Below are 12186 nucleotides of genomic sequence, written 5' to 3'. Positions count from 1 at the left end.
TTGGTGTTGCCACAGGGACCCACACTAATTCCATAGTGCAGAAATGGCAGAAAAATTGCCAAGTTGACAGAACCTGTGTTTTTCTGTTCCCTTTTCTGAAATTGAAGGAAAGACAACGTCAGAGGGATTTCAAGTGGGAAATAAAAAACAGGGCAATTCTGCCATGCATCTAGAAGTATCTAAAGTGTTAGGTTTAGGAAAGGCTGGATGCAGAGTTGTAGAACAGGCTGTGTCATTTGGGCAAGAAGAGATTAAATTTACGGTGATTAAGAGGTAGGGTTGAATTTTAGGGAGCTTTTTTTTTAGAAATAAGTTTATATAGAAAAGTCTTCAAAAAAGAATTTGTAAAGCTTGCAAGGATACTGTTGCTGATTTGCTCGAAGAGGCTTTGTATCATAAGACTATATGAAAATGATCTTTCAGCTGAGAATGGGGGTCACATGGTGAGTAGCATAGCTTACATCAAGTTTCAGTTTGGGCTGGCTGAATGGAATTTAAGTGCACTAAGATCCAAAAATTCACCAGTCCCAAAGACAGCTCTTTGATCAGTATGTACTGTGTGTGCACCCAGGGAGAAGCCCATCTGCAGGAGGGCTTGGGATGAATTTCTGCCCTCCTGTCTTCTGGGTCACTGTGTGGGTGGAAGCTAGGGATGCAAAATGTCTGTGGCCTCCTGAAAGCACGTTTACTTGAGATAAACTGTGGCAAGCACACTTGCAGGGGACAGCTGTGAGGTTTTCAAGTGAAACCCTGCAATGCTTAAAGGCCAGTGATGGAAAATGATGTCTCTAGTTTACTCCTTTCCTGGGCACAGATTTTTATCTGTAGCATGGACTCTTTTCCCTGTTTTGCTGGCTGACAGGTACCACATGGAGCTTGTTCTCCTTCATGGAGTTTTTGCCCCTTCAAGCACTGGGAGGTACTAGAGGAAACGTTGAGGTAACCATCAAGTGGACTGCGCTCTGGTCCACTGAGGATTCAATCACTCTTATGATTTTGAAAATGTCTGCTCCAACTCGGGGAACAAGGCATGTGTCGGTACCGGGTGGAATAAAAAGGGGTAAGGGTTAGCTGGGACTGACTGTTGGTGAAAGGTCTGGTATGGAGTTACAATTATAAATCAAGGAAGAAAAAGATCGATTAAGCATGGTCTGACTATCAAGAGCTCCTGTAAGGGAGCCTTGGGAAGTTACCTTTCTCTGGTGGTTACCACTCATCAGCTGAAGCACTGTGACCAACTGTGCACCGGGCATGTCCATTGCAGCATAAACAAAACCAGGTTTGTTTAAGGCACACTCAGTGATGTCAGCTACCAGCTCTGGACTCAAAATGTACTCTTTTTCAGGGTAATTTGGTTGTTTAGCTGCATGTCTAGTTATGAGTGGATTAAGTATTTGCAGTTCTTTTGTGCTGCATCGCAATTTATTATGTCCCTTTGAAACTGGTGACTTTAAATGTTTTCTACTTGATTTAAGAAATCTCTTGCTCTTGCCCATTTCTCAGCTGAAAACAAGTCTCCACCTCGGCCCTGCGGCTTGAATCACTCAGACTCTTTAAACCGAAGTGATCGCATTGATGCAGTAACACCAACGTTAGGGAGCAGCAACAACCAGCTGAACGCGTCTTTCCTCCAAGTGTATGTTCCGGACTACTCAGTGAAAGCACTCACAGACATTCAGTTTGTCAAGGTAGGAAAAAAGCTGGAAAGGCCCCGCTGGGAAGCTGGGCTTGGCTGGTAGAATGGAGAGGCTGGGGAAGGGAGGTCCCTCTAGATTGCTCTGTGAGTAAATAAGATTACGAAAGCAGCCATTTAAAAATCACTTTAAATTACTTTTTCCCAATATCTGCTGTCCATTGATTTGTCTTCACTGTTCCTCTCATTTAGGATTGTAAGTAGATTGGTCACATAAGTTTCTGGATTTCAGGTCCCTTGAGGAAAGATTGTAGAAAATAACCTCTCTCTGCTTTTAGTAATGAAAGATGTATCCTTGTGAAGCCTTTGGAGCCATCTGAAATGGAGATCCTTCATTATCAGACAGCGTCCTTTTCTAAAGGATGAAACGTTCTGCTGGTTGCAGTTTTTATTCACTTTTGATTTTGGTTTCAGTTTGGGGTTCTTGATCTTACTTTCCGACTTGTCATCCTTCTTCTGCTTGGAGAAGTCTTGGACATTTCTCTTTATCTTAACTTCACATGTTAGGCTCATGTCTCATACTACCAGTGAGTTGCTGCATGAATGCAGCTCTGTCCCCCAGCATGGTGCATCCCACGCTGAAATGTGTGCGAGTCCTGTGGGATAGGAAATATAGCTAAGCTGAGGAACAGCTAATGCTGGCAGCAATTCCAGCCCAGCTGGGAGTCCGGGGAAGCTGACGTCCCATGGCCAGAAGTTGACCTTGATGCTGTTCTTAAATTAAGTGCACGTTCACAGTTTCTTTGTATGCAGCTCAAATGATTTGTGAACTCAACTTCTGTCAAAGTTAATTCAATATTAATTAGTTCAATATTTAATAGTTAATATTCAATATTCAATATTTAATTCAATAATATTCAATATTCAATATTCAAATTCAATATTTAATAGTTAATTCAGAATGTGGAATAGAGTAGAAATACTAGAACGCTAAATCTATTATTCTGTAGCCAAATTTTAAAAGGAAAGTACAGTCTTGCATTCAAAACTTGACAGATGCAAGTGTACTGGTCGATGGTTCAAGCCTTCAAGGTTTAGATCAGTAAATATTATCACTGGGCAAGTGATTCTCAGTACAGATTTCAATGGCTAATCTGCTGTACAGAGCAGCTGCTCATCTTATGCTGGTTTATGTGGAGTCCTTCCAACTCTCACTGTGTTCATACTGAGGCTAATGAATGCTAAACTGTCTGGTGTCTCTGCAATCAGACTTGCACACCTCTTTTGCATCACTCTGCTTTACACATAGGACAGAGTACTCAACATTAGTGTTTTCACTGTGCCATGTGGGCATTTATTCAATTAACACCTTGTAAACCAGGGTTGTGACCTGCTTGTGCATGTTTGGATTTTGCTTTTGGAGTTGTGACCTGGTCCATCTGACTCTCTCTCCATTTCCAGTCCCTCTCTTGCATTGCTACTGAGACTTAAAGTCTTGTTTCACCTTTTCCACCTTCCTGCCTGCTGAGATAACCCACTGCTGTTGTAGCACACGGGGCTGCCAGTGCACGTGCATCCTGCTGCCTGTCCTGGCTGAGAAGGGTGACCCGGAGGAGTTTACGGGGCTGGTTAGTTGTGGCTCCAGGAGGAATTCTCCCCTCTACCACCATATGCAGATATATGGGGCTATAGGCTTCTTGCCTCTGGGGCATCGTGGGCAGTAACACTCTGTGCTCTAGGCCAGCTCCTGCCATGACTGTTCTGCTGAGTGCAGCCAGCTCTTGCAGAGACTAGTGGAAGACTTTATGGGTTGCTAATTTGGACTCATCTCTATGGAGATCCCAGTCTTTTCTAGAATCCAGTGTCCTTATGTATCAGAATAAGGCTGTAGCTCCTGCTGCGTTTGCTGGCCTAGACAACAGCAGTAAGGCTTGTACCCTCTGGCCCCTATAGGGACTCTTAGAGGCTCACCAGGAGCTTGCTGAAGTTGGGAGAAAAACTTCACTGAACTCTAGTTCTGGCCCTAAAAATGTGCATGGTTAGAAGGAAATGGAGATCTGGCTCTGCATAGGAATAAATCCCTGCCTTTGAACAGCATGCTGATCACACAGCTCTGTGCTTCCACCCTGTCTGGAAATGTCACCATGCTGTGTGTTGAGCTGGGATGCTCTAGGCTTGCAAAGCACAGGGATGTTTTATAGAAACAGGTAAACAAGGGTTGCAGTGTGATCATCTGGAAAGGGAGAGCACTTTATTTTCTCAGTGTGTCCCATGGGAGACACAAAAGTGTGACTGGCTGTTTTTGTTGCTTCCTTCTGTTCTTGGAGCAGATCTCAAGACAGCAGTACCAAAATGCCCTGATGGCATCCCGGATGGACAAAACACCTCAGTCCTCGGACAGTGAAAACACTAAAATCGAACTGACTCTTACGGAGCTGCATGACGGTTTGCCGGACGAGACAGCAAACCTGCTGAATGAACAGAACTGTGTGACTCACAACAAGCCCAACCACAGTATGCACAGTGAAGGAGCGATCTAGGAGCTGACTCCCCACAACCCACCCATCCCATCTCCTCAGCAGGACCAGCCCTCGCTTCTTCCTGCCTCCTCCCCGAGTGTGAACACCGTTAGTATGTGCTTGCAACACTGTGCTGCATCCAGTGTTCTGAGACCAAAGACTTTTGCGTCCGTTCTGGGAGCAGAAGAGGAAGAAACAGGAAGAAAGGAGCAAAGAGCAAGAGAGACTAAAGCCCCAAGCGTACTTTGGGAATGGTGAGCCACCCTTGAGAACGATGAAAATACTTCTTGCAAAGTAGAATCATGTTTATTTTTTATCTGTATTTTTGATCCTTGTTGGGTTTTTCCTCCTCAAACACATATGGAGAAGTTTAAAAGCTCCTCCAGTTATTTTTTCAAGAGAGATCATGTTTTTAAAAAGTATTTTGCAGAGTTTTAAATTGTTTCTGTCCCTCCCGAACCTCAAATGGGCTCTGTTGTGGTTTTGTGAATTGGCTCCAATGTCCTTAGGCCTCTTTTCACCCCTCTCTGGTCCTTTTTGTTGCCCTGTTGAAGAAGTTAGTAACTGGTACTTGTATGTTATTTGTGTCCTAAGAATGAGCAAGCTTCAAGGAACCTCTGGTTTCAGCCACCTGGAGGGCCAAGGGATGAGTATTATTACATTCTTCCAGTGAAGTTTCAGGGAAGGAGTTGTTACTTTGGTATTTAATGATCTCTCAAATTTCAGAAGGTTTCTTTGTAAAACAGGCAAAAGCATTGTTACACTTACAGTTTTGTAACCTCCAAAAACTTTGTGTATGTTGAAGGTGATACTGGGAGGAAGGAGTTAATTAGCAGAACTGCAGTCTCGTGACATGAAAGCCGTGCGTAATTTTCCGTAGTGAAGTAACTGGGTGATTTTTCATTGATGTTCCTGGCAATTGCATGGTGAAGTAATGTGCGCACCCCAAAATGACAAGCTTTTAAGCACTTGCGTGCTGTAGCGGCCTGCACTGTTACCTTGGCCAGAGCAGATGTGCAGTCTTTGCTAAATAACAGAGAACATCAGTCCCCGTCCCCCCTTCAATCTCTAGTATTAACACAAAAAATGCTGCTACAATTATGCCCAAAGTACATCCTCCAGGTGACAGTAAACCTCTGCCAGTGCAAGGATGGGCTCTGCTGAGGAGTCGGGACCATCCTCTCCTCTCCAAGAACTGACAAAACTTTTTGGACGCGAGTGTATTGCACTTCAGGGATTCGGAGAGGTTCGTTTCCAGGCTGTTCCCAGCCACATTCCTTCCTTTGAGTGGATTTAGTGCATTTCCTTCTCTCTTGCCCCTTTTAACAGCCATTTTAGGGATTACCATGGTAGCAGAGCAGAGAGCCTCCCACCCAGCTGCTGCTAGTGCAGGGCACCCTGCGTTGGGCAGCAGAAACCAATTCCTCCACCCCAAAAACCTGAATGCAGACTGGGTGCAAGCAAGAGGCACCCCGTGGCAGTTGTGCATCACACATTCCCCACTCCCACAGTTGGAGTCTAAGTCCTCAAATGAAAAAAAGTGTGTACCCCGATCCTCTTCCCCTTTCAGTGCTGTCTCAAGCAAAATGTGAACACTGCCCTTGGTATCTGGAGTGATTAATAAACCAGGCATTGCGGTTTCTCTGTTTTGAGACCCTTCCATCGCCCCTGGCTATGTAGCATTTCCCTTCCTTTCTTTACACCCAGATAATCTCATCTGACCCTCAAAGAAGCCCCCAGCCTCAAATGCAACTGCCAGAGCTCTCTGCCTGCATGCCTGCCCTGTCTCTCCTGCTTGTGGGCTGGGGAAGGCACTCGCCGCAAGTTCCCGCGGTCCGTCTTTGCGAATGGTGGCTGGAAAGGTGCAATATTTTGCTGCAGGATCTCCCCACAGGAAAATGGAGTGCGTGGTGTCAGAGCCGATTGGGCCTGTGCGTGCGTCTCCTCCTCTCTCTTTCGGCTTCAGAAAGCAGCCCTGATTTTTGCTGTCCTCCCTGATGGGAAAGGTGCACTTCTTCCTGGGAGCCACCCGTGAGGATGAAGTCTCCACAAGGGGGCATAGAAATTGCACAGTATCTAACTTGTGCACCCAGTGAGGAGGAAACGGGGCCCCCAAAACCTTGCTCTCACATTTAGCTTATTAACTTTTTTGAGTCCCATCGAAAAGCATTTCCTTAGTCTCCATTCTCGCTCTGATGCACACCAGCCTGCCACCGCCAAGAGCACACGGCTCGGCATCGGCACGGGCCGACCTAAGCCCTGCTCGTTCCTGGAGAGCTGCCAATATTGCACCTTTTTCACAAAGCAAAATGTTGAGATGTTACAGCGTTTGTCCTCAGCGAGGGACTTGCCTCGCCAGTTTTTATCTAGCGTTGCTGAATGTAAAAGTTTGTCAGAAGTGTTTGACACGGTGGTGAACTTGAGATGCAGTATCCGTTTTGTCAAACCTGCCGAAGGAGGGAAGGCTCAAGTCAAGGCAGCTCTCTCTCTGGGACGAGGTTGCTTGCTGGATCTCACTTCTGCTTCTTATGGCAGGTTATGGATTTGTTTCAGTGTCTGTTCCCCTTAAAAAAAAAAAAAAAAAAAAAAAAAAAAAGGGCAAAAAAAGCACCAAATTTTCCAACCAAAGCCATGTGATCCCAAAGCAAATACCTCCTGCTTCTGCCCATGCTGCACTGTTCCAAAATTTGCAGGCGACTTTTTGCATGACTGTTTTTCATCATTTGTACAGATCCAATAATGGAAAGTAAAATAATTTCCATAAAAATAGTTGATTATAGATGTGTTTCATATGGAAAATATGTACCTGACCCAGAGGGGTTAGGAGCTGCTACTACTAATTAGCTTGAAGAGCAAAGCATGATCCTCTCCCTGGAGGGGAAAAAATCCAGTCTCCCTGTTCTCAGGGTATTTACAGTTTTACTGTTTAACAAATGCAAGGGGTTCCCAGCCCTCGTGGTGGGAACCGTCACAAGCAGAGGAGCCCGGTGCCCAGCTCAGGATCACTTCTGAGCCTCCGGACGGCGTTTGCTGGTGCCGGGGCTTGGCTCTCCCGACTGCAATGGAGATGCCATGGTGTCTGAGTCTGTGTACTGCCAGAGTAGGTCTGCTTTCTCTGCCTCGCTGGCTGCCCGCCTGCATTCAGGTGGGCTCAGATGCCAGATGCCGTGCCGCAGTGCCATAAGGACGCGTGGCAGGGCTCCCGGCCATTGCTGCGGCGCAGGGCACCAGCTGGTGGCTTTGGGAATCGTTGGACTTGACCTCAGACCTCGGCAAAGCTTTGACTCGTAGAAAGGATACTGCATCTTCCTATGTCAACTCCTACTGCCGCCTTTGTTCCCCTCGTCCGTCTGCCTCCGGGTGCAGGCAGAGGGGTGGACGATGGCCTGTTGGCCGGGGGAGGCTGGGAGGGCATCTAGCCATGGTTTCTACTGTCAATACAATTTTGCACAAGAGTTCTTTGAAGTGAGGTTTTCAACACTAATATCTTAAATGCACAACTGTGAATTATAACTTTTACACTCCTGTTGGTTGAATTTCCTTTAAATGAAATGAACCTGAATCTGTTGTAACTATGATTTTTTTTTTTTTTTAATTCTGTGTATTGCCAAATCTTTGTAAAGAGTGAAGGAATGTTCTTGCTTTCCAATGAGAATCTTTCTCCAAACGAGACTGACTCTGGTGACGTGGAGATCATACGAAGCACGCTAGTTCTGAGTGGAGAGGGGCTCAGGGTGGGCTTAGCAAACCAACCTCGGCCTCTCTGTAGACCCCAAGCTCAGACCCTCCAGAGTTTACAAAGTGCTTGTTGTTTTATTCGCAGCTTGTCCACTCCCTGAAATCCCTGTGCAGCTGAAGGCTGCTGCCCCGGAGGAGCTCAGGACGGGGTATCCCACAGAGGGACGAGGGATGCTGGCAGGGGTCCGGGCTGGCCAGAGAGCAGGGGCCACAAGGCTGGCGTGGCAGGACGAGCTGCTTCCCCCATCCAGCCGCACCAGCAGAGCGAGCTCCGCAGGGCAGGTCCTTCTACCGCTCTCCACTTCTGCTCTGAACCTCTAGTCCTGTGTAGTTCCCTCTCACGCTCTTTTTGCCCCCACGCACGCTCCTGCTCCGGACTGAGCAGGGATGGGATGATGCCGAGACCTGTGTGGGGCAGCTGGAGCTCAAGGCTTGCAATTCTTGGGCCTCGCTGGAAGAGGGGTCAGCCACTCATTCACATTGTGCTTGCTGTTCTGTTCCTCCTCTCTTCTCCTGGACTTATGCCCCTTTTCCTCACTGCAGGGTTATTTTTTTGGGTTTTTTTTTTTTTCTTCTTTTCTTTAAGTGCCTTTTTGTGCGGGTGGAGCTGGCAAGAGTAGGAGTCTCAGGATATGGCCCTTTGCACTCACCTCAGACCCGGAGAAAGCTCAGGGGGAGCAGGGCGAGTTGCCCATGATGGCCCACGGACATCACCCGTTGCTGCTTCTCAGCCTTCAGGGCCCAGCTCAGATGAGGATGAGATTTTGGCACTGGTGGTGTCAGGCTCTGGCTCAAATCAGCTCAAAGAAAACCAAAGAGGTAGCTTTGTGTGAGGGGCTGCTTGGGCAGCGGTGGTGCTTCCTGTGATCTCTGCAGAGCTCAGCCGAGGGGCATGGGGGTGTGGATGGCAAAGAGCAGCGCTGCCTCCTCACGAGCATCCTGTGTAAGTATCCTACATGATGGAGAACACAGCCGCGTTCTCCAGGACCCCTTGGAACATGCATCTTCCTTGTGCTGAAATACACTATCTATAGAAATCATTCCCACATGAAAGATGTACCATATTTTATATGATACCTAATACACACATCTGTGGTTTTAAAACTAGTACCTGTGTACCAGTTGTCAAGTTATCCAGTGTCTGGATTACCAGTAGAAAACTGGGGCTGGGGGGGGGGGAGGATGCTGCAGAGAGTACCTCTTGTTGTGGTGCTGACTTGAGGCTTCATCCCAGCGGTGTCCGACCAGTGTTGAGGGGCTCCTGCGTTTGTACTGCGCGCTGCCACGTGCGAAGCTGGTACAAAGCAGAAAACCAGCAAGTGCTGAAAGGCTCGGTGTGGCACGGACCCGGGCTTGCTGCCCACCCTGCTGCCTGGCTCTACACTGGGGCTCTAAATAGACCCAAAGAAGTGCCTGGTCCTTGGATACTGAGGGTTGGTTTGGCCCAAGTGAGATGACGAGCTTAACTAACATGATCGAAAGCCAGGCGTCTTTTCATGGCATGGAGGAGAGAGCAGTCTTCGTCCTGACTTGACCAGCAGAGAGGACAAGCTCTACGCTACAAGGTGGGCTGGGAAGCCACCCGCATCCCTGCTCTGTTGTTATACTTGGTCCATCAGTTGCAGGTCTCTTGTCCGTGCAATCCCTGTGGTTATACTGGCCTCACTCCCCTGCGTTGGCAGCACGGGGGACTCGGAGACATCCACGGCTTCCCACAGAGCCCCCCAGACAATCCCGCGCGGTGTCTTGCTCTTGTCCTGGAGCCTGGCTTCACGCTGGGTTGTGTTTCTCCACGGTTAGTTTCACGGCTGCATCCTTGAGGCCATGTCCAGGCAAGGGGACGCTGTTGCTGTGGGTCCAGGGTGGTACGGTTGAGCTTTTCGGTCTGGTTGTACGTATTTGCTGTTCCGTTAGAAGCTGGGTGCTGAACCTGGGGAGGCCAGAGCATTCCCTAGGAGAAAGCCTGGGATGCCAGGTTATCCCAGTGCCCTTCCCTGAGCTGCAGGGATGGGAAGGGGGTGCCAGAAAGCTGCCTCCAGCCTGTGGCACGGTACAGGTGGCAGAGGGAGGTGTTTCACAGATCGGTAGCACTGAACTCAGTCAAAGTGACATCTTGTTCTCGTTATCCTGAGGTCAGGCTCTATAGTGGTTCTGCATCTTGGAAATACGGTACTCAAAGCTGCTGGTTGTCTGTCTCCAGCTGAAAAACATCCTTCTGCTTTCTCCTGAGGTTTCTCCTTCGGGCCCTGTTTTCCTCTGAGCAGGGCTGATCACTGGGATCCTGCAGAGGACGGTGCCCTGGCTGCTCTCGCCCCTCCAGCGCAGATTTCTGGTTAACGAAGTGCTTGCTGTTTAATCCTCCCCGAAGCAGGAGAGGTTTGGCCGTTCTCGACAGAAACTGCCTGTCATAGAGCCGGGCTTGAGGTTTGTCAACTCTTGTGAGCCAAACAAGCGCCTGAAACAGGCAAAGGCTGCAGGCGGCTCCAGTGCTCCAGAGGTGGATTTGATGTCTCTGTTGTCTTCTCCTGGAAGCAGTGCAGCAGTCGGTTGATAGCAGGGTTTGTTGGGGAGGAAGGGCTTGTCCCAGCATTTAGTGCTTGGCAAAGGATCTAGCATCCTATTTCAGCTGTTTTGAGATGACAGAGCTTTATAAAAGGAGGTGGGTTTTTTTTTTATCCTCTGGGCATCCCTGTTGTACTAAATCCTTCCAAATTCAAGTGAAAACTTGTAGGTGTCAGATGAGTAGCCTGGCTCATAGGCCTTTAGTTGGAAGTGCCAGTATTGAATGCATGCCTTCTGGATTCACCCGAAGATCAATGTGGGAGGGTAGAGCGGACTCCCGGTGAGCTCCTCTGTTCACAGAAGTGACAGACTGGCTGGGCCTAGATCAGCTCTAGCGTCGTCCCTGCTTTCAAGTCTCAGGTCCCAGCAGGCTGGTCTGGGCTGGTTTGGCCGGCGGGTTTTTACCCAGGGTACGTGCTCTGTCCTTCTGCATCGTGCTGGCTTGGATTCAGCAGCGTGGCTTTCTGTGGCTGCTGCTCTCGCATCAGCCGCGGCCGTGCCTCTGCTCTTCTCGCTGTGGTTTGGTTGAGTGTTCAGGAAGGCAAGAGTAGGAGGTGCAGCAGTCAGGAATGGGCAATGCTGCAGCCGTCCTGTCTTCATTCCTCACACTAAGGGTAGGAGATGCTGCTCAAGAGACTCTGCCTTCCTTGCAGACTGCGTGAAATTTGGAGAGTGGAAACCCACCAGGACCCCAGCACCAGTGCTCCGGTCCCGTTTGATCCACGTTCTCCAAAGCACAAGGGTGGCCTACAAGCGGTTCAGGGTTGGGCCCTGCTGAGGGACCTCAGAGCTCTTGGCGTGTGCATTCTCCGGCACATGCAGCTGCAGAGCCAGCCTCGATACCTGAATCACGGGGCAGGCACCCGGATGCCAAACACACTGAATCTGAAAACCCAAATACTTGAGAAGCGTTCCTGGAAGCCATGAGCGGCTGGTGCTCGGCAGCCGGAGGTCTCACACCAAACCTTTCTCCTGCAGTCGGGTCCTTCCTGGCCGCCCTGAGCCTCCTCCCGGCCGCTGCTGGCTCGGCCTCGGTCCTCCCGCTCAGAAGCGTGGCGGCTCTCCCTCCGCAGTGCGTTTTCGTGGCTATCTGAACCCGCTCAGCCACTCCAGCCAGCTCTTCCCTGTGTCTTATTTGCCATCGTACATGGTCTTTGCAAATTGTATCATATTGTACATGACTTCGGGTTTCCAGAGTTGTAGTATTCTGACTACAGTATTTCCATGTGTGTACATAAACCTGAATAAGCACAACTGAAATCCTGAATGAAGTGTATACGTTTCATATACTGATTGTCATACGAATGAATTTTATAATTATTCCAATTTTGTTGTAGATTTCCAATCTTTCCTATTTATTTTGTACCAGATTTATTTGTATATTTTGTGATTTTGTTTAAAAGCATTTTGTTTATTTCTATTCTTTTTAGATAAATGATGATTTTTTTTCTGTTGAACATTCCAGTTTATGCGTTTTTCCCTCCTCCATGCTCCCCCTTCATTTCCAAGGGACGGATTTTGGCATGCGGGTGGTGGGGCTGATGCCGGTGATCCCGGACCCAGAGCTCTGCTATTGGCACATCAGCGGTCTTTAATCTCCACTTCAGCTGCCGAGAGCCACGGGAGGCCGGATCCTGTTCCCCTTAGAGCCAGGTCTTGCTCTTCGCTTTGGTGGGTCTGGGTTTGTAAGTCCTCGAGCCGGGGAGGGCTGTGCTGGTGGTTTTGCTGACCAGG

General features: G+C 48.6%; 1 protein-coding gene across 3 annotated transcripts in view; it reads left to right on the top strand.

Annotated features, from left to right (window-relative positions):
• The window catches only part of CNNM2 (cyclin and CBS domain divalent metal cation transport mediator 2), a 127164-nt gene extending 116777 nt beyond the window's left edge, over window positions 1–10387 (top strand). For 2 of the 3 annotated variants that reach the window (XM_075504631.1, XM_075504630.1), the window contains 2 exons: window positions 1504–1688; window positions 3964–10386. In XM_075504631.1, coding sequence (XP_075360746.1) covers window positions 1504–1688; window positions 3964–4173 — 395 coding nt within the window. In that variant the 3' untranslated portion in view covers window positions 4174–10386. Of the gene's footprint in view, window positions 1–1503; window positions 1689–3963 lie in introns of all 3 variants that reach the window. The other variant, XM_075504632.1, reaches the window with a different exon arrangement.
• The last annotated feature ends 1799 nt before the right edge of the window (window positions 10388–12186 follow it).

Source organism: Mycteria americana, chromosome 6 (assembly GCF_035582795.1).
Source record: "Mycteria americana isolate JAX WOST 10 ecotype Jacksonville Zoo and Gardens chromosome 6, USCA_MyAme_1.0, whole genome shotgun sequence".
Taxonomy (NCBI): domain Eukaryota; kingdom Metazoa; phylum Chordata; class Aves; order Ciconiiformes; family Ciconiidae; genus Mycteria; species Mycteria americana.
This window is presented reverse-complemented; position numbering and strand designations above follow the sequence as displayed.